This window comes from Nyctereutes procyonoides, unplaced genomic scaffold, assembly GCF_905146905.1.
Source record: "Nyctereutes procyonoides isolate TBG_1078 unplaced genomic scaffold, NYPRO_anot_genome, whole genome shotgun sequence".
Classification (NCBI taxonomy): Eukaryota; Metazoa; Chordata; class Mammalia; order Carnivora; family Canidae; genus Nyctereutes; species Nyctereutes procyonoides.
In genome coordinates this window covers 47,708,384-47,734,259 of record NW_026575135.1, presented here as the reverse complement: position 1 = coordinate 47,734,259, position 25,876 = coordinate 47,708,384, and the positions used below count along the sequence as shown (strand labels likewise).

At 40.3% G+C, this 25,876-nt stretch overlaps 1 protein-coding gene across 4 annotated transcripts in view; it reads right to left on the bottom strand.

Moving 5' to 3' along the window:
- The window catches only part of SIL1 (SIL1 nucleotide exchange factor), a 217,782-nt gene that overhangs the window by 78,370 nt on the left and 113,536 nt on the right, over positions 1 to 25,876 (bottom strand). For all 4 annotated transcript variants that reach the window (XM_055301915.1, XM_055301914.1, XM_055301916.1 and 1 more), the window contains exons 4-5: positions 12,790 to 12,910; positions 6,924 to 7,023 (exon numbers count right to left, since the gene is read on the bottom strand). In XM_055301915.1, the coding sequence (XP_055157890.1) occupies positions 6,924 to 7,023; positions 12,790 to 12,910 (221 nt within the window). The remainder of the gene's footprint in view (positions 1 to 6,923; positions 7,024 to 12,789; positions 12,911 to 25,876) is intronic.

Below are 25,876 nucleotides of genomic sequence, written 5' to 3'. Positions count from 1 at the left end.
GAATCACAAAGTCTGTAATCTTTTGAGGTAAGTTTTTTAATGAACGTAATATACTTGAGATCTATCCAAGTTACCACACATAATTGTTAATGCTGAGTGGTATTCCATTATGGAGATGTAGAGTTTGCTTAACCATGCACCTGTTGAACATGTGAGTTGTTTCCAGGTGTTGGTTATTATGAATAAAATCACACAAATACTTGTATGAAGGTTTTGATAAAATTCAAGTTCTGATTACTCAAGATAAATGCCCACAAGTACATCTGCTGGGTCATACGTTAAACATGTTTGGTCTTATAAGAAACTGCCTATTTTCCACAAAGTGACCGTACCATTTTACATACTCAGCAACAGTGTATGTAACACAGTTTCTCCACATCTCCACACAGTATTTAGCATTATCACCACTTTTGTTTTAGGTATTTTAACAGTTGTATAGTGATAGTTCATTGTAGATTTAATTTGCATTTCTCCAAAAGCTAATGATATTTAACATCTTTTCATATACTTATTTGCCATCCACAAATCCTTGTCAGTGAAATATTTGTTGGTTTCCTTTCTCCATTCTCTAAATACGTTATTGGTTTTTACTGTTGAGCTTTGCAAGTTCTTTATGTTCTAGATACAAGTCTTTAATCAGATACTGTCTTTGCTTTGCACAGATCTTATATTCATCAAGTTCAAATACTATAGCTCCAGTAATCCTGTTCTCCCAACACTACTCACTCAAGTTTCAGTTACTACAAATTTCATTTAACTGTAACTGCATAAAGTACAAACTTTGCCACTGGGTCTTTTTTTTTTTTAATTTTTATTTATTTATGATAGTCACAGAGAGAGAGAAGCAGAGACACAGGCAGAGGGAGAAGCAGGCTCCATGCACCGGGAGCCCGATGTGGGATTCGATCCCGAGTCTCCAGGATCCCGCCCTGGGCCAAAGGCAGGCACCAAACCGCTGCGCCACCCAGGGATCCCGCCACTGGGTCTTTAGTCCACAACTCACTAATGTAACATAAATGCTTATGATGAGGAGTGGCTGGTCATAACACTTCTTTCCGAGTCCATCCGATGGGTCACCGCAAATTCATCACTCAGTTCATATACAGATGTCAAGTGTGTAGTTTAGGATTTCCTCATCCTCCAATGACAAACCCAAGTAACATTTTATAAAAATGGATAATCAAAAGAAAGAAGTGGCCAAGAAAAATGAAAGTACAGTAAAAAAAAACTAACAGTGATAACTCTGACAGTGAAATTCATATTGAATGTATATGGAACTATAGAAGATGTAATTTTTGCTTCAACTATCAAACATTACTTTCCTTTTTTAAAAAATTTATTTATTCATGAGACACACACACACACACACACACACACACACAGAGGCAGAGACACAGGCAGAGGGAGAAGCAGGCTCCCTTCAGGGAGCCCAATGTGGGACTTGATCCCAGGACCAGGGATCACGATGCCTTGAGCTGAAACAGATGCTCAACTGCTAAGCCACTCAAGCGTCCCTGGTCTTAGTAGTTTCAAATGAAAAATGCACTGTCAATCATTGTCCCTAAGGTAGCATGTTGTTTCTGACTGTTTTCAACATTTTTTCTGTATTTACTTTTCAGAGGTTGACTGTGAAGAGTTATGGTGTTGATTTCTCCAGAGAAATCCTACTTTCATCCTACTGAAAATTCAGTTTCATGGATCTATTCATTTATGCCCTTCACCATATTTGGGGATTCTTCCATCTTTATTTCTTAGTGTATTTTTTCATTATTTTTCAGTACTCTTTCTCCCTTCCTAAGACTCCAATGACAGAAACATTAAATATTTTGTTGTAATCTCACAGGTCCCTAACCCTGTTTTCATTTTTTTTTCCTATTTATTTAGATTTTGTGGTCATTTTTATCTCTCTTCAAGTTTACTGGTTCTTCTCTTTCCCTGCTGAGCCCTATTCAGTGATTTTCAAACATTTTTAGTTGTATTTTTTGAGTTCTAAAAATTCCACTTGATTTTTTATATCATCTACTTCTTTGCTGAAGTTGTCATTTTTGCTAGTGTTCATAATCATTTGCTGAAGCATTTTTATAACTGCTTTAAAATCCTTGTTAGGTAATTCAATTTCTGTGTCATCTCACTGTTGGCATCTGTTAACTATCTTTCCTAGTTCAAGATTTGATTTTTTGTATCCTGGACATCGTGGGTGTCAAGTTTTAAGATTCTGAAATCTACTACCTCTTCCTTTTCAGCAAGCAGTTAAAATGTTTACTTTTTTTTGTTATAGATTTTATTTATTTATTCATGAGACACAGAGAGAGAGAGGCAGAGACACAGGCAGAGGGAGAAACAGGCTCCATGCAGGGAGTCCAAAATGGGACTCGATCCTGGGTCTCCAGGATCATGCCCTGGGCCAAAGGCGGCGCTAAACCTCTAAGCCACTGGGCCTGCCCAAATGTTTATGTTTAATACACTGGTTCTGTCCTTGTCTTGCTATGATTCTAAGACAGTTTAGTTTCCAGACCCTTTGCAGAGTTGTTTTAGTCTGTTTCCTTTACATCCTATCAAAGGCTCATCTAGAAACCTGGCAATATTCCACACTGTGTTTCAGTTCCCAAGTCTTCTGCTGTGTTAATTCTAGTCAGTTTCTCACGTGGGTCACCAGAGAGCAAGCCCAAGACTTCATGTGTGAAATCTATTTCCCCAGCTCCCTTCTCTCCAAAATCCTACCACTACTCTCTAGTTAGGAGGAGGAGGAACATCAATTGTCACCACTGGACTCTCTACAATAGGCAAGATGTCCTTCCTTGGCCTCTTTATCACCTGGTAGGGGAACTGAAACACTGCTTCATTACTGCTGGTGTGGGGGTGGAAGTTCAGACTCCTCACTTACCCTCACTGACAACTCCATGGAGTGGGGAGCAAACTGATGCCTCACACTATCTCAGTGCCATCAAGCATAAGGTCAGACTACAGACCCTCCAACACCACCTCTCACTCACCAACACACACACAATGGCATCACCTCTGCTCCACGTGAAAAACCACCTTGGTAGTGTCAGGTAGGGGAAGACATTCAAATATCCTTCTTGGCCTCTACCACCACCATCCCAACAGAAGAAGCAGCCTTCTACTCCCATATGGAGGGTGGAAAATCAGGCTCTACACTTGGTGTCTGCGGGTACCACACCAGGAGGAGAAACAGAGAATAGTCTCCTACCATTGGGCAGAGGATAGAAATTCCAGCTCTCTGTTCAATGCTCACTGATGCCACCTTGGTCAAGTAACAGAATACTGCATCACACTGTATCACTGCCATCAATAGCATGTATTAGTTCAGCCTATCCACTTGGCTTCTGTTGATACCATTCTGGTGGAGGCATGAGGACAGCCTGCTACCACCAAGTGAGAGGTGGAAATCCAAGTTTCCCATTCAACTTCCACTGGTATTAAGGGTGGGGTGGGAGATTACCATGGTCTTTGGCTAAAGCATTGTCCAAAAGGGTTTAGTTCTATTAGGCTGCCCTTTTCCTAGTAATTTCTCTAGAAAGAGTAGGGCTTTAGGACGCCTGGGTGGCTCAGCGGTTGAGGGTCTGCCTTTGGCTCAGGGTGTGATCCCGGGATCCAGAATAGAGTCCCATATCGGGCTCCCTGCATGGAGCCTACTTCTCCCTCTGCCTAGGTCTCTGCCCCGCCTCCCTCTCTTTCTGTGTCTCTCATGAATAAGTAAATAAAATCTTAAAAAAAAAAAAAAGTTGGGCTTTTTTCTATCTGTACCTGTTAGCATTTCCTAGATGTAGTCTTCTCCAATGCCCACTCTGGGATATATAAAGGGCAAAAAAATGCCCAATCATGTTATTCTTCAAGAAAGCCAGTCTGCTTTCTTCTTCCTATCTTTTAGAGCCCTCTTATATTTGCTTTTAATATCATCATGTCCAAGGTTTTTAGTTACTTAGCAGGAGAAATAGTAAGAAATGAGTCTACTTTATCTTGTTCAGCATCAAAAGTTTAAGAAGGTCATATTTTTAAATGGAGCAATTTATAGGATACAGGTGAACAACAGCTGACATAATAAAATAAAGTATCAAGCCATTTGTATGGTAATAGAGGTATAGAGAGATCAGATCCAATAGCAACAGCCCAAATCTGTTTGGCTAGATAGAGCTTTTCCACAAGGCAAGGGATTCTGAGAAGGACCAATTCATTTAAATCTAAGGTACCAACACAAACAAAAGAATTGGTGCCCTTCCCCCTAAAAAACCAAGTTACAAAAACATTCACTCAATTGATAGGATATGCCACAATATTTGACAGTATTGTCTTTATAAATAGCAAAAGTACCATCCTGTTTTTGCAAGCCACCATAAAATTGAGTTTAAATACTGATAAACATAAAATAGAATGCCATTTGCAGCCAGGAGCTTGAGACATGTCAGAAACTCCCCATGCGACTTCAAGTCAACTTATTTGCCAGTCCCAAGGGCACTGATGATGAACTGAGTCAATCCCAACAGGCTCCAAATGAAACCAGCAGAAAAACACCAGGCTCCAACACCTCAAGTGAAGAAGCCAACAATCTATACCTCATAGAAGTAAAGAAAGAGTGTATTAGCTGTATCTTCCAAATGGCAGCAGACTTAAACCAGCTTGAAAAGGGATCCTGCATTTGGGTCCTGCTCTTGGGGTCTCCTCTTGCAATGGGAGAAGATTCTTTTTAATTGCAAAAACCATCAACTGAAAACTTCATCTCTTGCTTTTACATTTAATACATATTTTATTTTATTTTTTCAAATTTTCATTTAAATTCTAGTTAGTTAACATACAGTGCAATATTGATTCAAGGAGCAGAATCCATCACTTACATATAACACCTAGTGCTCATCACAAGTACCCTCCTTAAGACCCATCACCCCTCTAGCCCGTCCCCCACACACCTCCCTCTACCAACCCTCAGTTCGTTCCATCATTAAGAGTCTCTTATGGTTTGTTTCCCTCTTTTTCCCCCTTCCCATATGGTCATCCGTTTTGTTTCTTATATTCCACATTAGTGAAATCATATGGTATCTGTCTTTCTCTTATTTAGCATAATACACTCTAGCTCCACCCACATCACTGCAAATGGCAAGCTTTCGTTCCTTTTGATGGCTGAGTAATATTTCACTGTGTGTGTATGTGTACCACATCTTCTGTATCCATTCATCAGCTGATGGACATTTGGCCTCTGCAGTAATTTGGCTGTTGTTGATAACACTGCTATAAACATCAAGGTGCATGTACCTCTTCAAATCAGTATTTTTGTGTCCTTTGGGTAAATAACTAGTAATGCAATTGCTGGATCATACAGGAATCTATTTTTAACCTTTTGAGAAACCTCCATACTGTTTTCCAGAGTGGCTGCAGCAGTTTGTATTCTCATCAACAGTGTAAAAGGGTTCCCTTTCTCCATAATCTCACCAATATTTGTTTCCTGAGCTGTTCATTTTAGCCATTCTGATAGGTGTGTGGTTAAAAATATTTTCTTAATATTCCTATTTTTCTATACAAACTTTACTATGAGAAAGAATACCATTAAAAGAAAACAAAGAGAAGCGATGGAGGTACAGAGTGTCTTCCACCACCCACAGAGAAGACAAGGATCAAGCCCACATGGAGCACATAGTGAGGGGATGATGAGTGAGAATGAGCCCAACCCCTAGCCACAGGAACATCAATCTCTGTCTAAGCACGTAGGCACACATTGTTCTCCTCTGCTGGCCTCAACTTCACCAGGTGAGAGTATTTGATTTTCTGCACCCTCCTAACCTGTGGTAGGATGAAATTTTAACTATCACTTTCCTAAAACCACTGTTGCTGCTACTGCTATCCTTCTACTCATCTTCTCATACCATATACCCTCTCCATGTTGGCAAATGTGACTACACTAAGATGCGGGAAGTCATGGAGAACATGTTCTGCATATTAACACAGCCTAATTAGGTCCTCTCTGACACCAGGAAGAAGAAAAAGGCTCATTTGTCCCAGAAACGCTTAGCTCTGAAGGATCTGAGTGATCTAAGGTTTCCTCCACTTAACATACAAACTGTCAAGAACCTGATGCTGCCCTTCCAAGATAGTGCCAGGATTCCAGGGCACTGGCAGAGAGACAGACAAAGCAAAAGAGGACTGTGAGGAGGATAAGAGGAAGAGAGAACTTAGAAAGGTCTCCAAAGTAGCCATCAGAGGAGCTTCTTTCAAGGATAGGACTCAAGTGGAAATGTAAAAAATGATGTGGGACATTCTCTGGCTATCACATCAGTTCATGATCCATCGCAAGTATGGATATCGCAGAAATACCAGTATTTCTTTCTGGTATAAGCCTGCACCTACAAGCCCTCCCAGACATTAGGGGCAAAGGGCTATGATTCTCTCTCTTTCTCCTTTTCATTCCCTTAGTTTGTACACAAATTTAGAACTGGAGGAAACCTCAGCCATCCTCTTGTTCCACCACTGTGTTGTACATTTAAGGAACCTGAAGCCTGAAATAGGCAATACATTTGCTACATGTTCAAAGGACAAGGACAAGGATCAAGGCTTCCTTCCCAGCCCAGCTGCTCTGTTCCTTAAGCTTGTATCTGATCCAGGTGTGAGAAGATCTGTTTTAATCTCTATACTCCTCACTCTTGTCTGTAATAATGAAGAGTATGATTATCTCTGCTTTATGCCTCATTTTCCCCATGTAATGCAAAGTTGGATCTTAAACAATGAAATGCTCCCAGCACTGGTATATTTTTTTTAGGTAGTCTATAAAGGATTTCTTATTTGGTATTAACTTCCCTTTAAATTATTCCAGTATTATTGTCATAACCCCATGCTTATTTTAACAGCTTCTGGAAGAAGTGATTCCCATCAAGGCCATTCAGTAGGCTTACTAACTCCCTGGAGAGATCACACACCTTGTCTTCCTTTGAACTCTCCACTTCTGCTCCCTCCTTGAATTTTGCCAGTGCACTCTTGAGGTCCTGAGATGTGTAGGTGTTGGTGTTGATGTCCAGCCTGTCCAAAGATAAGGTTAGAGTCAGGAAGGAAGCATCATCTTTCCCAAGAAAAAACCACTTCTCCCACCATAGGGTAGGGGGCTGGCACTCCAAAACAAAGCAAGCCTGGCCAGCTCAAACTCAGAGTGTACCACTCTAGCTTCACCTTTGGTTAGCCACAAGTCAACATGTAGTTTTACCTTGAAGGTAGAGGAGAAAATACACAATTGAAGATGGTTCATTTCATGAAAGAGGAGGAAATGCATGGGCCAGACAGAGGCCTATCATGGACGGAGAGCTCTCAGCAAGGTACTCAGCAGAAGTAAATCTAGAATGTTTGTGCAATGCTATTCTGCAGCATGTGACAGAGCAGGACCCCCTGGAGGAGACTGGGCACAGCACCCTATTTATATTCTTCTAGTAAAGGGACCAGTCGGACCTGAGCCTCCCTAACATGTACATGGCCTAATTTCACAAGGTAGCCTTCCTTCACAAAAATAGGTTGGATAAATTCACACCTTAACATCAATTCCTGGGCACAGAGTAGATGCAGGAGGGATGTGTTAACCTGACCAAGGAATGAGCTTGAGATATCAAAGACTAGAAGCAAAGCCAACCATCTTCCAAAGTTGGCCTCCAAGGAGAGAGAGAAAAGCAACCAGGGCTTTACTCATTTAGTCTTTGATTCAGCCTAGAGACCCCATGGAGCCCTGAGAAAAACACTCACCTTTTCTAAACCCCAATCCTCATAAACTAATTAATAATAGCTAATACTCCCAGTTTTTGAGCATGTAACCATGTGAGTCACTGTTCTAATCCTTTAAAATTATTTCATTCAACTGATACCACAATCCTATGAGGCAGGGAAAACGATCCCTCTTCCAGAAAAGCATCACCCACAGCCAGTAGCATGAGGATGCCACTGCCCCTTATCCCTAAGAGAGAGCTAACTATTTGAGGGTACAGCTTGAACAGATTACCCTCGCCCTCCTCTAAGACTTGGTCAGGACAAATCCCATTATGTATCTTATCTCTATTTACTGCCGTAAACTCCCACTCTTCCAGACCACTAGCCATCACCCATTCTCAGCCCAAACTATACACCCACCCAAGTGTGCACATGTGTGACTGCACACAGAGACATAAAACCACTTTCAGCTGGTATTCTCACTTCATTCTTCACTCAGAAAAATAGATGCTATCATCAAGAACCCCTTCATATTCCCCTCATCAGCTCTATACACCAACTTCCACCAAATCTACATTCTCTGTTTTCCCTTCCATGGCAATGGATAACAGTGTCCTTGCTCCTATTAACCTTATGTTCCAGATCCCACTTCCCTTTTCAAAAGCTTTAACTCTCATTATTATACTGCTTCCTCCTTTCCGCATCCTCAATTTCTCTCTTTGGTTGGATTATTCCTTTGAATATATCAAGACTCTTCTGACTCCAGAGTCTAATTATCATGCCATTTCCATGCTCTCCTTCAGAGTAAAACTTTATAAACACATTTCTTAATTCACTATTCTCATATTCGTGACTGCTACTTACACTGCTATTTGTTCTAGTCTGGATTCAGTTCCCACACCCTACTAAAACTTCTCATCAAAATTACTAAAATAATTGATGATATTAATGGACTAATGGACTCTTCACTCATGTCATGCTCCTCAAGCACTCTGCAGCATTTACACAGTTCACCCTTCCCTCCTTGAAACACTCTCCTTCCTAGTTTCTTGTTACTACATTCTGCTGCTTCTTCCCTTTCTTCCCTCCTTTGACTCTTTTGCTGGTTCCTCATCTCCTACCTGAACCCTATATACTGGAATGCCTTATAGTTCAATCCTGAATAATCTTCTCTATCTCCACATTTTTCCCTAGTTCTTTTAAAAAATCTGTCAGGCAATGATGCCCAAATTTCTTTCATTGATCCAATCTTCTCCACTGAGTATCAGCCAGACTCTGGGACAACTACCTGACACATCATGGATCTCAGATGTTCATCAGGCACCCCAAACTTACTATATCTAAAACACAGGTCTTGATGTTTCTCCTCATAAATCTGTTCCTCTCCCAATTTTTTTCTATTTCAAAAAATGGTACTTCCAAGAACCTAACTGTATTAAATCCCCAAAACAAAGCTTTATCTCAAATACCTCCCCATCACCTTCTTTAAACCCCTAAATCTATATTGTAAGAAAGTCCTGCTGCACTACCTCCAAATTAAATCTCCAAACCCATCCCTCTCCATGACACTCTAGACTAAGCCACCACTATGTTTTACATCATCCACTGAAACGACACCCTAATTGTCTCTCTGTGCTTCTTCTTTTGTCCACCTTCAACCTATTCTCCATATACACAGCAACTACACTAACTTTCCTAAACTGTATTATATTAAACCACTTTCCCACCTCAAATCCTCCATTGGCTTTCCATTATATTTCTAGTTAAATCAAGACTGCTCAACATGCATCATCAAACTCCACATGATCTGACCCCTCATCAGGCTGCTCTTCAAAATCATTTATTACTCTTTCTTCTTCTCTTACTCTCTAGTCACCCTGGTCATTTTCCTGTTTTCCAAATTTGATGAAGACTTTTCTGTAACAAGCTAGAGACTCTTTTTCCCTCTGCCTGAGATGCTCTAACCTTAAACCTATAAAATTAACTCTTTGCATGACTAAATCCCAGTCATTCTTTAGGTCTCAGTTCAAATGGCACTTTAATGAGGTCTTTCAAACCATCCTATCTAACGGGGCCTTCTCCGGGGACTGATTACCTTGTTTATTTCTCCTCTACTTTCTACCATTATCTACCAATTTCTACCATTAAGTAATTACTTTACTTGCATTTTGATTTTTCTGTTTTCCTGGCTGCCAGCCTCCATAATGCTGGCATCCTGTTTTGTTTACTACTGTACCCCTAATACATGGCACACAGGCACTTAATAGGTCTTTTGTGAAATGAATGAAGGGAGCAAGGAAATGGTCATCTGGCCCACTCCCTAAATCACAATGCCATATTGTACCATGGTAAATGCTCAACTCAAGATGGGACAACCTGGATGTACTCTGTTCCTCAGCCCTCTGAACGTAAGAAGGTGATTCAAAGAAGATGGTTGTTCCAGGGCAAAAAGATACAATCTCAAGATGTTGACAGGGATATAGACTAACACCAATGGAGGTGACAATGCTTAACACATAAATAGTAAGAGAAAACCCTGTTGCTAGGAACCAAATACACACTGAAGGCAATGCCAGAAGAGGCCTCTAAAACAAGTCAGAGTCAGATGCCTTGTCCTAGGCATTACAGCTCTAGTTAGCAGTGTGGCCAGTCACGTATCCAGCAGAACTAGTGGAGAGCCGGCCATGGATTAGGCTAAATGGACCGTCCCCCTTCCTCCTTAGCCAGTGGTTCTTAACTCTGTGATCATCAACTTCTTTGACAATCTGATGGAAAACTGTGGGTCTTGTTTGTCTTGTCCCCCAAAACAGAATAGGCAAATCAGCAAAATACTTTAACAACTGTGGAAATAAATTCTGCCCTTTAGCCTCTGTTCCCATTCTGGTACTGAAGGGCCAAGAAGACACTTTTAAGTGGAATTGGAGGAGCCCAAGATGAGGTGCACCATGGAGGAAGAAGTCACCATCAAAGGCAGCCAGAGACTCGCTGAGCTCACAGCAGTGAGACCCACACCACCTTGTCAATGCCTTTGGGTTGCTGTTCAGACAGGTTTGCCACTATTAACAAATGCTGAGAAGGAAGAGAATATGTCCAGTAATACCCTGGAGGCCATTCCAGACTAGAACCCTCAGAAACATGCCAAAGGAGAAAAGTAAAGAAGCAGAAGTTGGGCAATTATCTCTCTCTTATGGTGTGCTTATCACAGACCACATGAATGACTCTGATTTCTATTGTAAAAAGAGAAGAATAACAGATAAAGCATTAACATTCCTCCTAAAGATCTATAGTCAGGCACTGGAAAACAAACTTTCCACAACAGTAAAACCAACAAACAAATTCCAAACTAATCAAGCTCCTAATTCAATATTCTTAAATCAAAAATAAAATAGGCTTTTTATTTAGAAAGTAAAACTTGGCATAGATAATGACAAAAGATCTCCTGACATACTCTGAGACACTGATATATGCATATATATGTGTGTGCTAGGGATGGAGGGAGCTTGGTAGGGGTTATAACAATGAAATTTTATTCCTTCTTAGATGCCTGTAAGAAATGAATCATCATATGGTCTCTGGGTATAGGCCTATCAAGAGGGATGGGAGAAGATAAAGATCCTTCCCAGTTGGAGAGACTGTGTGGAGGACAAATATCTATCTTATCACAATATACAGTCAAATTTTATAACCGCCCACATCTGAACAGGCTGCTCTATGGGGCTGTGGTGCTACAGGACTGAAGGTGCATATACACAGGTGGGATAACCTGAGTACATCAAGGAAAAGACTCAGGTAAAAACTGGGTCTCTGCACTCTCCATCTTATATCTAACTACAGAATATTATTGAAATAATGAAATTTCAAGGACTAACTTTGCTCAGTCCATTACTGATTGCCAATACTTGCATTATTAAAACAGGAATCAAACTCTTTGTTACGACCACATCATTTTAGGTTTTGTGTGTCTTAGGGCAATCGTTCCAACTACTCAGCTCTGCCAGGTTAACGGGAAAGCAACCGCAGACCATCCACAAATGAACGACCATAGCTGTGTTCCAATAAAACTTTATTTATGGATACCAAAACTCTAAAAGCCATGAAATAGCATTTTTTTGCTTTTTTCCAGCCATTAAAAAATGTTAAAAACAACTTAGCTTATGGGCTGTACAAAAACAAGTAGCAGTCTCAATATGGCCCAGGGGCCATAGTCTGCTGGTCCTTGTGTTAGAAACCTCATGACTGTTTTTTTTTTAAAGATTTATTTATTTATTCATGAGACACACACACACAGAAAGAGAGAGAGAGAGAGACAGAGAGAGAGAGAGGAGAGGGGCAGAGATACAGGCAGAGGGAGAAGCAGGCTCCATGCAGGGCTAGAGGCAGCGCTAAACCACTGAGCCAACCGGGCTGCCCTCATGATTGGTATTTATGACCTTTCAAATTGCCCAAATCTAGCAGCCCCTGCAAACTCCATGCCTCCTCCACTCTCATGTAAAACGGAACTTGCATATAATACTGAATAACTCAAGCCAAAGAATAGAAAAAGAGAGACAAAGTGTCCAAAAAATTAAATAATCTAAACTGGTTATTAAAAAATAAAGCAATCTCTTAGCATTGGAAAGTTTTATCCTACAAGAAAGCCTGTTTTAGTATGGACTAACAAAAGGAAAAGTTAGTCTGAATTAAAGACTTTAAAATGCAATTTTATTGTTCACCAAGGAAGTATTACTGGCAAAGCAGAAGGCCTAACAGACCTGTTTTAATGAATAGATGACTCATCTGTAATCAGTGCATTAATTGTTGAGATTCAAATGGGTGCTCTTAAAGTACTGGGAAAAATAGCTTCATTTTTAAAACAGGTTAAGCATTCCCCTTACAGCCTTTTCTAAAGTATCCATTTGCTTTGCAAACTATTTCCTTCCAAAGATTCTACAAGTAAACTTTCACAAAACCTTAAATTTATCACAAATTCTAGACTACTAAATTTCAAATTTTAAAAAAAGCCACATGAATTTGGATAAGAAACATTGCCTTGTCGTTACTTTCAGTATTACAAAATCAATGTTGTCAACCTCCCAGTCCCGAGGGTTGTCACTGTACCTTTTGCCTTTTCTCAACCCTTTCAAATTATTTCTGTGCTTGTCCTCTTCTTGGAGTTTCACTTCTCTTGCCCCAGTCTGAAGATTCAGCCGTACATGGGATCCTACAGGGACAGCCTGACCTGAAAGCCAGGAAGAAAGAGGGCTCATGAGGTATATGGTCCTTGAAGGGACACTGCAATGGAATGGTTGACGAACAAGCCAACAGAATTTATTAATTCATGAAGACCAGACTCTGCTGTGTTCTACTACCTGAATCCATCCATCTCTCTAACACACACACACACACACCTCATACATATTTTCTCCTTTTGCTAACATATATCAAATGAAGGAAATGAGGCAGATGGGCAAGGGCATCTCACTTCAATTCAGAGACCAATAACCCCAGTTAGAACCTGCATCTTTAAGCTATTCTGTTTTCTTTAAACTGAGCTATAATAAGCTTTTCTGTTAATGTGCAGGTGAATAGTAAATATCTAGTCACCCTTAAGGACATGGCTACATCACTGCATTCTCCATGACACCCTTCTTGCATCTCCCCTGACAGTCTAAGAAAACCCCAGAGAGCTTGCCATTCCAGCAACCGCAGACCTCACCACCTGTATCTATTCATCATTAAGCTCCTTCTATGCAGCTCTCTCCTTGATGAGCACAGGGACTGGATCTCCTCCTATTTTATTTCCCAAGTCCCTAGACCATGGAGTGATTGGAAGGTAGGAGGACAGAGCAAGCCAAGGAGGCAGGGAATGGAATCAATAGAAACTAAAAACCTATGCCCACCCATCTCAGAAGAGTCAATCCACCAGCTGAAAAAACAAGTAATGTGAACGGATGAGCTATTCGCATACATTGTACAAAAATACTCAATGATAGTTAAAAAGGAGGTAGAGACACTACAAAAAAAGAACTGTAGGCCATTATCTCTGATAAACACAGATGTAAAGATTCTCCACAAAATATTAGCAAACCAAATCCAACAAAACATTTAAAAAATCATTTACCATGATCAAGTGGGATTTATTCCTGGGATACAAAGGTGGTTCAATATTTACATATCAATCAGTGTGATAGGTCATATCAACAAAAGAAAGCACAAAAACCATATGCTCATTTCAAGATATGCAGAAAAAGTATATGACAAAGTACAACATCCATTTATGATAAAAATCCTCAACAAACCAAGTTTAGAGGAAACATATCAACATAATAAAAGTCATCTATGAAAAACCCAGTTAACATCATGCGCAGGTCTCAAAAAAACAGAGCTTTTTCCCAAAGATCAGGAAGACAAGAATGGTTTCCTCTCATTTATTCAACTTAATACTGGAAGTCCTAGCCACAGCAATCAGACAAGAATAAACAAAAGGCATCCAAATCAGTAAGAAAGAAATAAAACTTCCACTATTTGCAGATGACATGATATTATATATAGAAAACTTTAAAGACTACACTAAAAACTACTAGACCTGATAAATCAACTCAGTCAAGGCAGAGGATACAAAATCAATATACAGAAATTTGATGCATTTCTATACGCTAATAATGAAGTAGCAGAAAGAGAAATTATGCAATCTCATTTATAACTGCACCAAAAGTAATAAAATACTTAAGAATGTAACTAACCAGGGGCACCTGGGTGGCTCAGTGGTTGAGCGTGTGCCTTCAGCTCAGGTCACAATCCCAGGGACCTGGGATCAAGTCCTGCATCAGGTTCCCCTTGGGGAGCCTGCCCTTCCCTCTGCCTAGGTCTCTGCCTCTGTCTCTGTCTCTCTCTTATATAAATAAAAAAAGTCTTTTAAAAAATCTATACATTTAATGCAATACCTAACAAAAGACCAAAAGCATTTCTCACAGAGCTAGAACAGATAATCCTAAAATTTGTATGAAACCACAAAGACCCTCAAAAATCAAAGCAATCTTGAAAAAGAACTAATCTGGAAGGTGTCACAATACCAGATTTCAAGATATACTATAAAGCCGTACTAATCCTAACAGTATGGTACTGGCACAAAATGGACACACAGATTAATGGGACAGAATAGAGTCCAGACGTAAACCCACAATGATATGGTCAAGTAATATACGACAAAGGAGGCAAAAATATACAGTGGCAAAAAGAAAGTCTCTTCAACAAATCAGTGTTGGGAAAACTGGACCACCTTCTTACCCCATTCACAAAAATAAACTTAAAATAAATTAAGGACCTAAATGTGAGACCTGAAACCATAAAAATCCTAGAAGAGAGTAGGGGCAATAATTTCTCTCACACTGGCTGTAGAAACATTTTTCTAGATATATCTCCAAGGCAAGGGAAGCAAAACCAAAGAAAACTATTGAGACTATATCAAAATAAAAAGCTTCTCCATAGCAAAAGAAACAACAAAACAAAATGACAATCTACTGATTGGGACAAAATATTCCAAGTGATATATCTGGTAAGAGGTTAGCATCCAAAATATATATAAAGAACTTATACAGATCAACACCAAAAAAACAAATAATCCAATTGAAAAAATGGGCAGAAAATTGTGCATTATTGGTGCAAAAGCAAACAGATGCAGCCACAGCACCAGCAGAAAACAGTACAGAGGTTCCTCAAAAATTAAAAATAGAATTACCAAATGATCCAGTAATTCCACTATTGGTATTTACGTAAAGAATACAAAAAAACAAAAAAACAAAAAACAAACAAAAAAAAAGAATACAAAAAACACTAACTTGAAAAGATATATGTACTACTATGTTTACTGCAGCATTATTTATAATAACCAAGATATGGAAGTAACCCAAGTGTCCATCAATAGCTGAATAGATAAGATGTGGTATATGTACAATGGAAATATTACTCATGGGCACCCCAGGTGGCTGAGCAATTTAGCGCCATCTTCAGCCCAGGATGTGATTCTGGAGACCCGGGATCGAGTCCCACGTCGGGCTCCCTGCATGGCGCCTGCTTCTCCCTCTGCCTGTGTCTCTGCCTCTCTCTCTCTCTCTCTCTGTCTCTCATGAATAAATAAATAAAATCTTTAACAACAAAAAAAGGGAAATATTACTCAGATATAGACAAGAATGAAATCTTGCCATTTCCAATAATATAGATCTAGAGGATATATGGTTAAGTGAAATAAGTCAATCAGAGAAAGACAAATACCATACGATTTCACTCATATGTGGTATTTAAGAAACAAAACAAAGAAGAGGCCAAAAAAACAGGCTCTTAAATATAGGTAGCAAACTTGCAGTTACCAGAGGGGAGGTGGGTGAGAAGGAAGGCAAAACAGGTGAAAGGGATAAAGAATATACCTATCATGCTGAGTACTGAGTAATGTATAGAATTGTTGAATCACTATATTGTACACCTGAAACTAATATAGCACTGTGTTAATTATACTGGAAATAAACAAGAATTTTTTAAAAACACTGGTTAAAAAGCAAGTGTGCAAGATCACATACTACAAACAAAATGTTACACTTCCTTTTTTTTTTAATTATTTTATTTGTTTATGATAGTCACAGAGAGAGAGAGAGAGAGGCAGACACACAGGCAGAGGGAGAAGCAGGCTCCATGCACCGGGAGCCCGACGTGGGATTTGATCCCGGATCTCCAGGATGGCACCCTGGGCCAAAGGCAGGTGCCAAACCACTGCGCCACCCAGGGATCCCTACACTTCTTCATTCATACATGCAATTAACATTTTTCAAGCAACTATATATATCAGGCCACTGTGGTAGGTTTTAACAATATAAAGAGCAATGTTAATGGCCACAGGGTTAGAAAATTTTAGGGAAAGGGTTCAAGATACTAGAAATCTAGAAGAGGGATCCCTGGGTGGCGCAGCGGTTTGGCACCTGCCTTTGGCCCAGGGTGCCATCCTGGAGATCCGGGATCAAATCCCATGTCGGGCTCCCGGTGCATGGAGCCTGCTTCTCCCTCTGCCTGTGTCTCTGCCTCTCTCTCTCTCTCTCTCTGTGACTATCATAAATAAATAAAAATTAAAAAAAATAAATCTAGAAGAAAAACTGCTGTAACATCTCAACTTTGACTGTGTTTTCTCCTGCCAAAGGATGGCATAGCCTTGCTGATGCTGAATTTGCTTCAAGGATCAAAAAAGGATGATGACCCAGAGAAGAACTCAGGCAACACCCTTTTTGAACTTGGCCACAGTAACCAGAGAAGGACAAAAGGTGTATGTTCTCATTCATTTGGGGAATATGAATAATAGTGAAGGGGAATATAAGGGAAGGGAGAAGAAATGTGTGAGAAATATCAGAAAGGGAGACAGAACATAAAGACTTCTAACTCTGGGAAATGAACTAGGGGTGGTGGAGGGGGAGGAGGGTGGGGGGTGGGGGTGAATGGGTGACGGGCACTGAGGGGTACACTTGACGGGATGAGCACTGGGTGTTATTCTGTATGTTGGTAAATTGAACACCAATAAAAATTAATTTATAAAAAAAAAAAAAAAAAAGGATGATGAGGGGTAGCCCGGGTGGCTCAGTGGTTTAGCGCCACCTTCACTCCAAGGGGTGATCCTGGAGACCGAGGATCGAATCCCACGTCAGGCTCACTGCATGGAGCCTGCTTCTCCTTCTGCCTTTGTCTCTGCCCCTCTCTCTTCTCTCTCATGAATAAATAAGATCTTTAAAAAATTATTTTAAAAAAAGGAAAACGATATAAAACCATTCCTTTAAGGGAAGTATATAGCACAAGTTCTCTCAGAACTTGATCAGATAAACCCTGACTACAAAACGGTAATGATGTAGTAAAAATTCAAGTTTTCTCAATTCTGACAGAACCGCAGTGAACTCCAAGTCCCACCAACTACCGTGTCTCCACCAGAGAATGAAGGAGCCAAGAAAACACCATGCCTTCATGCTATTCTGTTCCTGCTGCTCCACTTCAGTAGGGAGTTTCTGTATCTTTGGCTAAAAAGTTAATGGGGGGGATCCCTGGGTGGTGCAGCAGTTTAGCGCCTGCCTTTGGCCCAGGGCGCGATCCTGGAGACCCAGGATCGAATCCCACGTCGGGCTCCCGGTGCATGGAGCCTGCTTCTCCCTCTGCCTGTGTCTCTGCCTCTCTCTCTCTCTCTCTCTCTATCATAAATAAATAAAAATTAAAAAAAATTTAAAAAAAAATAAATAAAAAGTTAATGGGAACTTAAGTACATGAGTGTATGTGCATAATGATCTCCTTTCAACCTCAAAAGCAACCAAAATTCTTCAAGGTTAAAAAAAAATCTGTCCCAAGTAGAGTGGGAAAACCTTACTCTGGGGAGATTTCCTGAATAGGGTTAAATTGAGGGTTTAATGTGGCAAAAAGTGAGACCCAGACTGGAAAATAGGGAATCCAAAATACAGCTGTGTGTGTAGACCAGACACACAAATCGACAGGAGGCCAGGAGCACAAGAAGCAGGGAGAACTGGAAAGGCTATGGACGCAGCAGAGGGCAAGGTGAGGCCAAGTGGTGGCAAGAACAAGGAACTGGCAACTTCTTTTTTTAAAGAATTTATTTATTTGTTTGAAAGAGAGAGAGAAAGAGAGCTAGAGAAAGCACAAATGGTGAGGAAGGGCAGAGGGAAAAGGAGAAGCAGACTCCTTGCTGAGCAGGGAGCCTGACATGAGGCTCTGTCCTAGGACCCTTAGATCATGACCTGAGCTGAAGGCAGACACTTAACTGACTGACCTACCCAAGCACACCAGACCTGGTAATTTCTGTTTTTCCTAGATCATGGGGCAATAGGTAACTTCTTCAGCATTAATCTCTGAATGTGTGAGGGCAAAAGGTTGTCTCAGATGGAGAGATCCCAAACTGACAAAACAAAGAGTATATTCATGCACTAAAGGCTAAAAACAGGTCATCCTTGATATTCCCTTTACCTCACCAATTTCCATACCCAATGCATCTCTAAAACCTAATGATTTTTCATGCCATAAAGTCTCTTGAATTCATTCTGTCCTCTTCACAACTGTTTTGTCCAAACCATCACCATGTCTCTTCTAGACACCACCATAGCCTTCCAGCTGGTTTCTCTATTCTACTCTTAGCTCCTGGTCCAACTTCTTTACAAAGAACATTCTCTTTTTTCCAAAATACAAATCTATGTCATTATCCCACTTTGAACCTTTTAAGGGCTTCTGACTTCTCTCAGAATAAAGATGAAAGTCCTCACCATGGTCAGTGAGGCCAGTTACAACTGGGCCCTATTCTCCAGGCCACACTAGCCTTTTTCTATCCCATGAAAGAAGCATCCTCACTCCTATGGTGGGGCCATTACCCATGCTCTTTGCTTTGCCTGGAATGTTCCTTCCAACGCCAGCCTCCATCTCCCCATCTTTCCAATCCCAGCTAACAGTCACTTCCTCTCAGTGGTATCCTCTATTTCTCCAGACCAGACCTGGCCACTCCCTATAGTCTTTTGCAGCACCATGGACCTTTTCTTTACAGCAATTACCACAATCAGTGGTTAGAGTTTAGTTTTTTAATTCATCTGGTAAATAGAAATGGTCACCATTTTATCCCCAGGGTCTATCCCATAGTCTAGGATACAATAAATCCTCAATAATTATTTGCTGAGTAAAACTTAAAAATGAGAAAGAGAAAATTCTAGCTCATCTAGAGGTGTGTGCAAAGGCCAACAAGGATTTTCACTAGCTCAAGAGGATTCATGATAGTCATGTTAATAGTTTTTGTAGTGGTAAAACTAGTAAAAATAATACAACCAACAATAGTAGTTTGAGTTTTCAGACATTTGATCAAAATCAGAAATGGACAAGGTGAAAAAAAATATGTGATTAAAAGTTTCAAAACATTAACAGGTTATACTGTGCCAGAGTGGCCAAGGAACAGACTAGAATCTTATGTGAATCAATTTATTTTATTTGGGGAAAATTCCAAAATTACTCCCTTCACATAAGCCACCACAGGGGGCAGGAGCAACCACAACAGCATTAACTTAAAATACAGGTTACTCTCATTTAAGATACACAAAACCAGCAATGGCAGCGGAAGAGGCAGAAGCAGTAGAAAATAGAATATTTTAAATGTTTCCACCCCACTGGGAAGAAGGCCAAGTTAGCGTGCAACCTGACCTGCATCCTTCTGGGGCTTCTGTCAAGGGACCAGGGCGGTCAGAAAGAGCAGAGCGGAGGCAGGAAGTTAAAAGATACATCCAAGTAAAGAGTTAGAGATTAAAAGGTGGAGGGCAAGGAGACAGGCATAAAATACGACAGGGATCCAAAAGGCAAACAGGTATGCAAAGCCTACAGTGTCTATGTCTCTACCACTAGCTGGGCACAAACCATGGCCTGAAAAAAAAGTCTCTGTCAAGAAGCAACTCTGTCCAAATTAAGTAAGGCCATTTAATACTTGAATTTTTACTCTTACTAGGAATCTGTCACTGACTTTAATCACAGTCCAAGACCAAAGTAACAACTCTTGTTTTTCCAAGGGGGTAAGTCTGTAGTGGATTTCATTATTGTCACCAACTGTCTTCCCCCCTTGCCTGTACCCACACCCTTTGTCAGGTGACCTTACAGTTCCTCCTACCAGTGGTGTAGTAACTTTCCACCCCTTGACTCTGCACTTGGCTTATGACATGCTGTGGCCAGTGGGATGTTAGCAAATGTGCCACAGCAATTTAAAATGTGCTTGTGTGTTTTGCTAGCCTTAGCCTCTTGGAATTCTATCACCACCATGAGAAACGTTCGCTAGCACTCTGGCGTGAGAAGGATGAGCAACCCATGGAGTAGATGTGGACCCACACTGCAGACTGGAGCTAAGCCCAGCTGAGCCCAGCCACGGTCAACTAGGTATAACTGATCTATAGACATATGAACAAGAATAAAAGACTGGATTTCTTTTCTAGCTTTTTACTCGGAACTACCTTTAAACTTAGACAAAAACTGCAAAAATAATACATTTTCCATATATTGCCTACACAGCCTTTCCTCATGTTAATATATTACATAGTCATAAGTAATTACCACAACTGGAAAATTAACAATAACACTAACCAAACTATAAAGATCCTTTTTCAAGCCTTACCAATATTTCCACCATGCCCCTTTTTGTTCTAGGATCCCACATGGCCTTTGTTATTTCTCCCTAGTCTCCCATAGTCTGCAAGAATCCCTCAATCTTCCCTTGTCTTTCATGATCTTGACACTACAAGAAATACCGATTAGGTTTTCAGGATTGTCTGGTGTCTTCTCACCAGAGAATTCTAAATATTTCTTTAAGCACCTCTAAAAAAAATCACCTCATGATTAAACTTAGGTTGTGCATCCTTCACAGGAGCACCAAAAAAAATGACGCAGTGTTCTTTTCAGTGCATCATATCACGAAGTTTGTGGTTTAATGTGTCTTACTGGTGATACTGGCCTTGGTCAACTAATAAAAGTAGTTTCTATTGAGCTTTTTTCAATGTAGTAAACAAAAATCATAGCAAACTACCAAACTGAGAAAAGTAGGTTGACAACTTCTTAACAACTTAAGCTTACCGTATGAATCCAGCAACCCCACATCTAGGTGTTTACCCAAGACAATTTAAAAGCATACATTCACCAAAAACATGAATGCTCATTGCAGCATCATTTATAATAGCTAAAATGTGGAAACAACCCTAATGTGCATCAACTGATAGATGAAGAAAATGTGGTATATACACAGGGGAGAACACCATTCAACCATTAAAAGAAATAAAATACTGACAAACACAACATGGATGAACCTTGAATACATGATGTTCAGTGAAACAAGATGGAAAAAGTCACATATCATAGGATTTCTTTTTAAATAAAATTTAAAAAGAATAGGCCAATCAAAAGACACACTATGGGGCGCCTGGGTGGCTCAGTTAGTTAAGCATCTGCCTTCAGCTCAGGTCAAGACCCTAGGGTCCTGGGATCAAGCCCCACATCAGGCTCCCTGCTCAGCGAGGAGCCTTTTCCCTCTCCCTCTGCCGCTCCCCCTACTTGTACTCTCCTTCCCCCTTCCTCTCTCTGTGTCAAATAAATAAGTAAAATCTTTAGAAAAACATAGATACAGTACATCGGTGGTTGTCAGGAGCTAGGGGGAGGAAGGAATGGGATGTGATTGCTAATGGGGGTGGGGTTTCTTTCTGGGGTGATGAAAATGTTTTGCAATTAGACAGTGGTGATTGTTGCAAGTCCTGGACATATATTAAAAGCCACTGAATTGTTTTTAAAAATTACAAAGGAAATACTTTGAGATTACAGAAATCCCCTATCTCCTCAAACCACACCATTATAAGAATCCTTCTATAACAATTACCACCGTGGTGACAGTCTAATGGCAATTTTCTACTTCCCTCCTTCCTAATACGTTAATTGAAATTTCAAGTAGAGTAAGAAGAACACAATGAATACGTACATCTATATCACTCAGACTTAACTGTTACTTTTTTGTCACACTTGCTTCACTTTTTTGTACTATGAAATATTAGAAACATAATACACACACAAAAACATCACAATATGTCAATTCTAAATATTTCTGTATGCACCTCTAAAAAAATAAAGAGGGCAGCCCAGGTGGCTCAGCGGTTTAGTGCCGCCTTCAGCCCAGGGCCAGATCCTGGAGACCCAGGATCGAGTCCCACGACGGGCTCCCTGCATGGGGCCTGCTTCTCCCTCTGCCTGTGTCTCTGCCTCTCTCTCTGTCTCTGTGTCTCTCATGAATAAATAAATAAAATCTTTTAAAAATATAAAACATAAAAAAATAAAGAAAATTTGCTACAAAAAAAGAGGAGAGAGAGAAACAAAAAGAGAAAAGAAAGAAATTCTATTACAAGAAGACTGCTCAGTCCTCTATCTACTTAACAATTTACTTAAGTAATAAATATGGCCTCACGGATATTTTCTTCTATGAGTTATAATTCAATACTTTCATTATTTATTTTGTTGTTCAGTTGTTTCAGATTGGACAATTAGGAATTCCTTCAGGTTGGCTTTTATATCCTTTTAACTAGTTCCTTTCCCCATCATTGTCTTTTTTCAAGTATTTCCTTACTTCCTAGTTCTATAAGATGTTACAAGTTCATGTTGTATTTTCCTTTCCTTGCCCTGGAATCAACTACTTCTCAAGGAGCCTTAGTTTCTTTTATTGAAGAATAGTATTTAGAAACCACGATCTGGGTGCTAGGTATGCTCATTACTACTAGGTACCATGGCTCTTATACCCTGTCAGACATAGCTAAGAAATTCACAAATGTGTCTACATTTGCACATATGCTCATACACCTATCTCTATTTCTTTATCTATTTTTATTAAAAACTACAAGTTCATACTGATATCTCAGATTTCAATCTAACACCACAGAGTTCATTTGTCTTTCCCCTTTCCTTACGCATAACTTCTTTCTCCAACAGAAAGAAATTTGGCTCTTTTTACCTGCAATGTATTTATTTATTGTTCAATTCTAGCATGAATATAGCTTCAAAATTAGTGACCCAAACCCCTATGAGAAATGCACTTACCAAACCAGATTACAGCATCTATGTGCAGTTCTTTTGTCTCTGACTTTATAGTATCTAGTCCAGGTATCTTTTCATAAAGTCACTTAGGTTAGTTCTTGTCTTTCTTACCCCTGAGTAGAGTGACTAATGTATAATGTTTATTAGTTCATTTATTAGTGTCTATATTCCATTTTGTGGTATATATATTTCTTGTTCCTCCACATGCTGTTTGGTTTAATTTTTTTATTTGGGGGGCATCTTAAGGGTATGTGAACTATTTCTAGAGTTCTAAGACAGAATTACACAAAGAGAAATTACTGTTGTTTTAAGCCAAGTTCGGAGGTGGCTTGTTTATTGTGGCAATTCATTCCAGTGGTCCCGAAACAAGGAATTTAAAAGTGTCCAATATAAGGAATAGTTTTTCTTTCTGAAATTATGTGGTTTTTATCTTTTTAGTGTTAAAATGTCTTTTTATAAAACGAGCTAATGATGATGATAGATGATAGCAGGTTGTTTCTATGTTAAGGCTCTTAACTCAGCAAAGTAAAAAAATTGGCCTTTGGTCCCCAAAATTTGTTTTTCCACTTCTTTTCCATCAAAGACCAGAGTCTGGAAACTCCCATCTATTCTACCAACCTTCTCCAGGACATATGAGAATTATTCCCGTTGTACACTTTAAGTAAAGTGTATTTTATGGCATATAAACTGTATCTCAATAAAACTGTTTTAAAAACACATTTCTTTGGATAAAGCATTACTTCCTCCTTTCAAATCCCAGAACAGCAAAAAAAAGTATCAGATACAGTCCAAGGTGACACCAAGTATATTTCTAGGAGCCAGGAGAGAGAGCTAAGCACAGAGCCTACACAGCCCCACAATAGTTGTGGGTGTGGCAGAAAGAAGAAAATGGACCAAAGAAAGCCTGAGGCCATGAAACACCTGGGCAAGAGAAAACCCTAGTAGAAGGGCTGGGAAGAAAACAGTGACCCAGGGATGCCTGGGTGGCTCAGATGGTTAAGCATCTGCCTTCGGCTCAGGTCATGATCTCGGGGTCCTGGGCTTGAGTTCCATGTCAGGCTCCCTGCTCCATGGGGAGCCTGCTTCTCCCTCTCCTTCTGCCTGCCACTCCCCCTGCTTGTGCTTTCTCTGTCAAATAAATAAAATCTTGAGAAACAGTGATCCAAGAGGGAGGAGCCAACAGAAACGTACATCGAAGGCAGGCAAGTAAGGCAGACAAGTGAGAAGGGCCATCTATAAGGCAATAGGCAGGGGTAAAGACTGAGAAAAATGCTCCCTCTAAGAGCATCAAATTTTAAAACATAAAAGCAAAACAAAATGTATCTATAAATGGAATTCATTCCATAGCCAGTTTGTGGCTGCCGGAAAAGATGTTTCACCTCCTGATACATTTTGCCTGACTCAGTGTTTGTTCCAACTCATCCCAGTTTTTGGTGATTAGAAATCCGTCCCGCCTAGACTCACAATAGGAAGGTCTCCTTGGGTAGTGCCCACAGTGAGGGTCTATGCAACCTGGCTGTCCTGCTTCAGCAGAGTCAGGGCCAACTCAGGTGTGTGCCCTTGTTTTTACCTTGCCATCAGATGCTCAGCAGATATACAGCTTTGGGAGAGATGCAAAGTACAGGCTGTCCTCTGTGGGCTCATGCCTGGAAACCTCCCCCTCCAGGGACATCTAGGCTCTTTCAAGTCATCCCTGGATGCACTGCCAGAAAATCAAGGGTTACCCTCACAGCCTGCTCGGATGAGAGCTGGCCATGCAACCATGAGCTCTGGACTCTGCTCCCCACTCAGCTCTGCCTTTGAAAGCAGGATAAAGTTAGCCAAATTCCTTTTTCTTTCTCAAAATCCATGCCCTTATGTGCCAAATGAAAAGAATCTATTGTGTCTGCTTTCCCTCATGTGTTAGGTTGTTGTGAAGAACAAATGAGAAAATACTGTGTCAGTTTCTGAGGAAGTTAAAAGTGCTTCAGGAACATAGCCCCAAAAAGGTAAATGTCAACCAGGATAAAACAGACATCTTATTTATCAAGTCCTATAGGTATATGTCAACAAGAATAAAAATTCCCTATTATGCTGAGTTCCTGAACCAATTACTTGTGTCTGTAGCTCAGGCTCAACACCAGGTACACAGGAGGCCTCCAGAAAGGTCAGTTTGGATGCCAGCCCCCTGTCCCTACTTCCCCTAGAACCTAAGGAATAGAAGGATTATGGAACAGGAAGCAGTGCCACTCACCTCACCAGGGCCTCCAAGCCCCTCACCAGGGCTGGTCAGAGCTGAGACTTTACAGGCCCGGTTGCCATGACTACCACAGCCCTCTCCTTCTGCTTTTTTATTCAAAACCCTCAAACAAGTCCTGGCAAGATCCCTGCCTCACACAAATGAGCATCTATCCTGTCTCTCAGGCAAAACTTGAACTGAACCACTAACAAAAAAATGTGCACAAACCTCTCCAGAGTGCTGAACCCTGAACCAATCCTTTATGTTATTCTTTTTGAAGGGTAACACAAATAGAGACCTTTTTTTTTTTAAACAATGAAACACACAGCAAACTAGTCTGGACTGTAGTTATATTTATGCATTTTTTTAAAA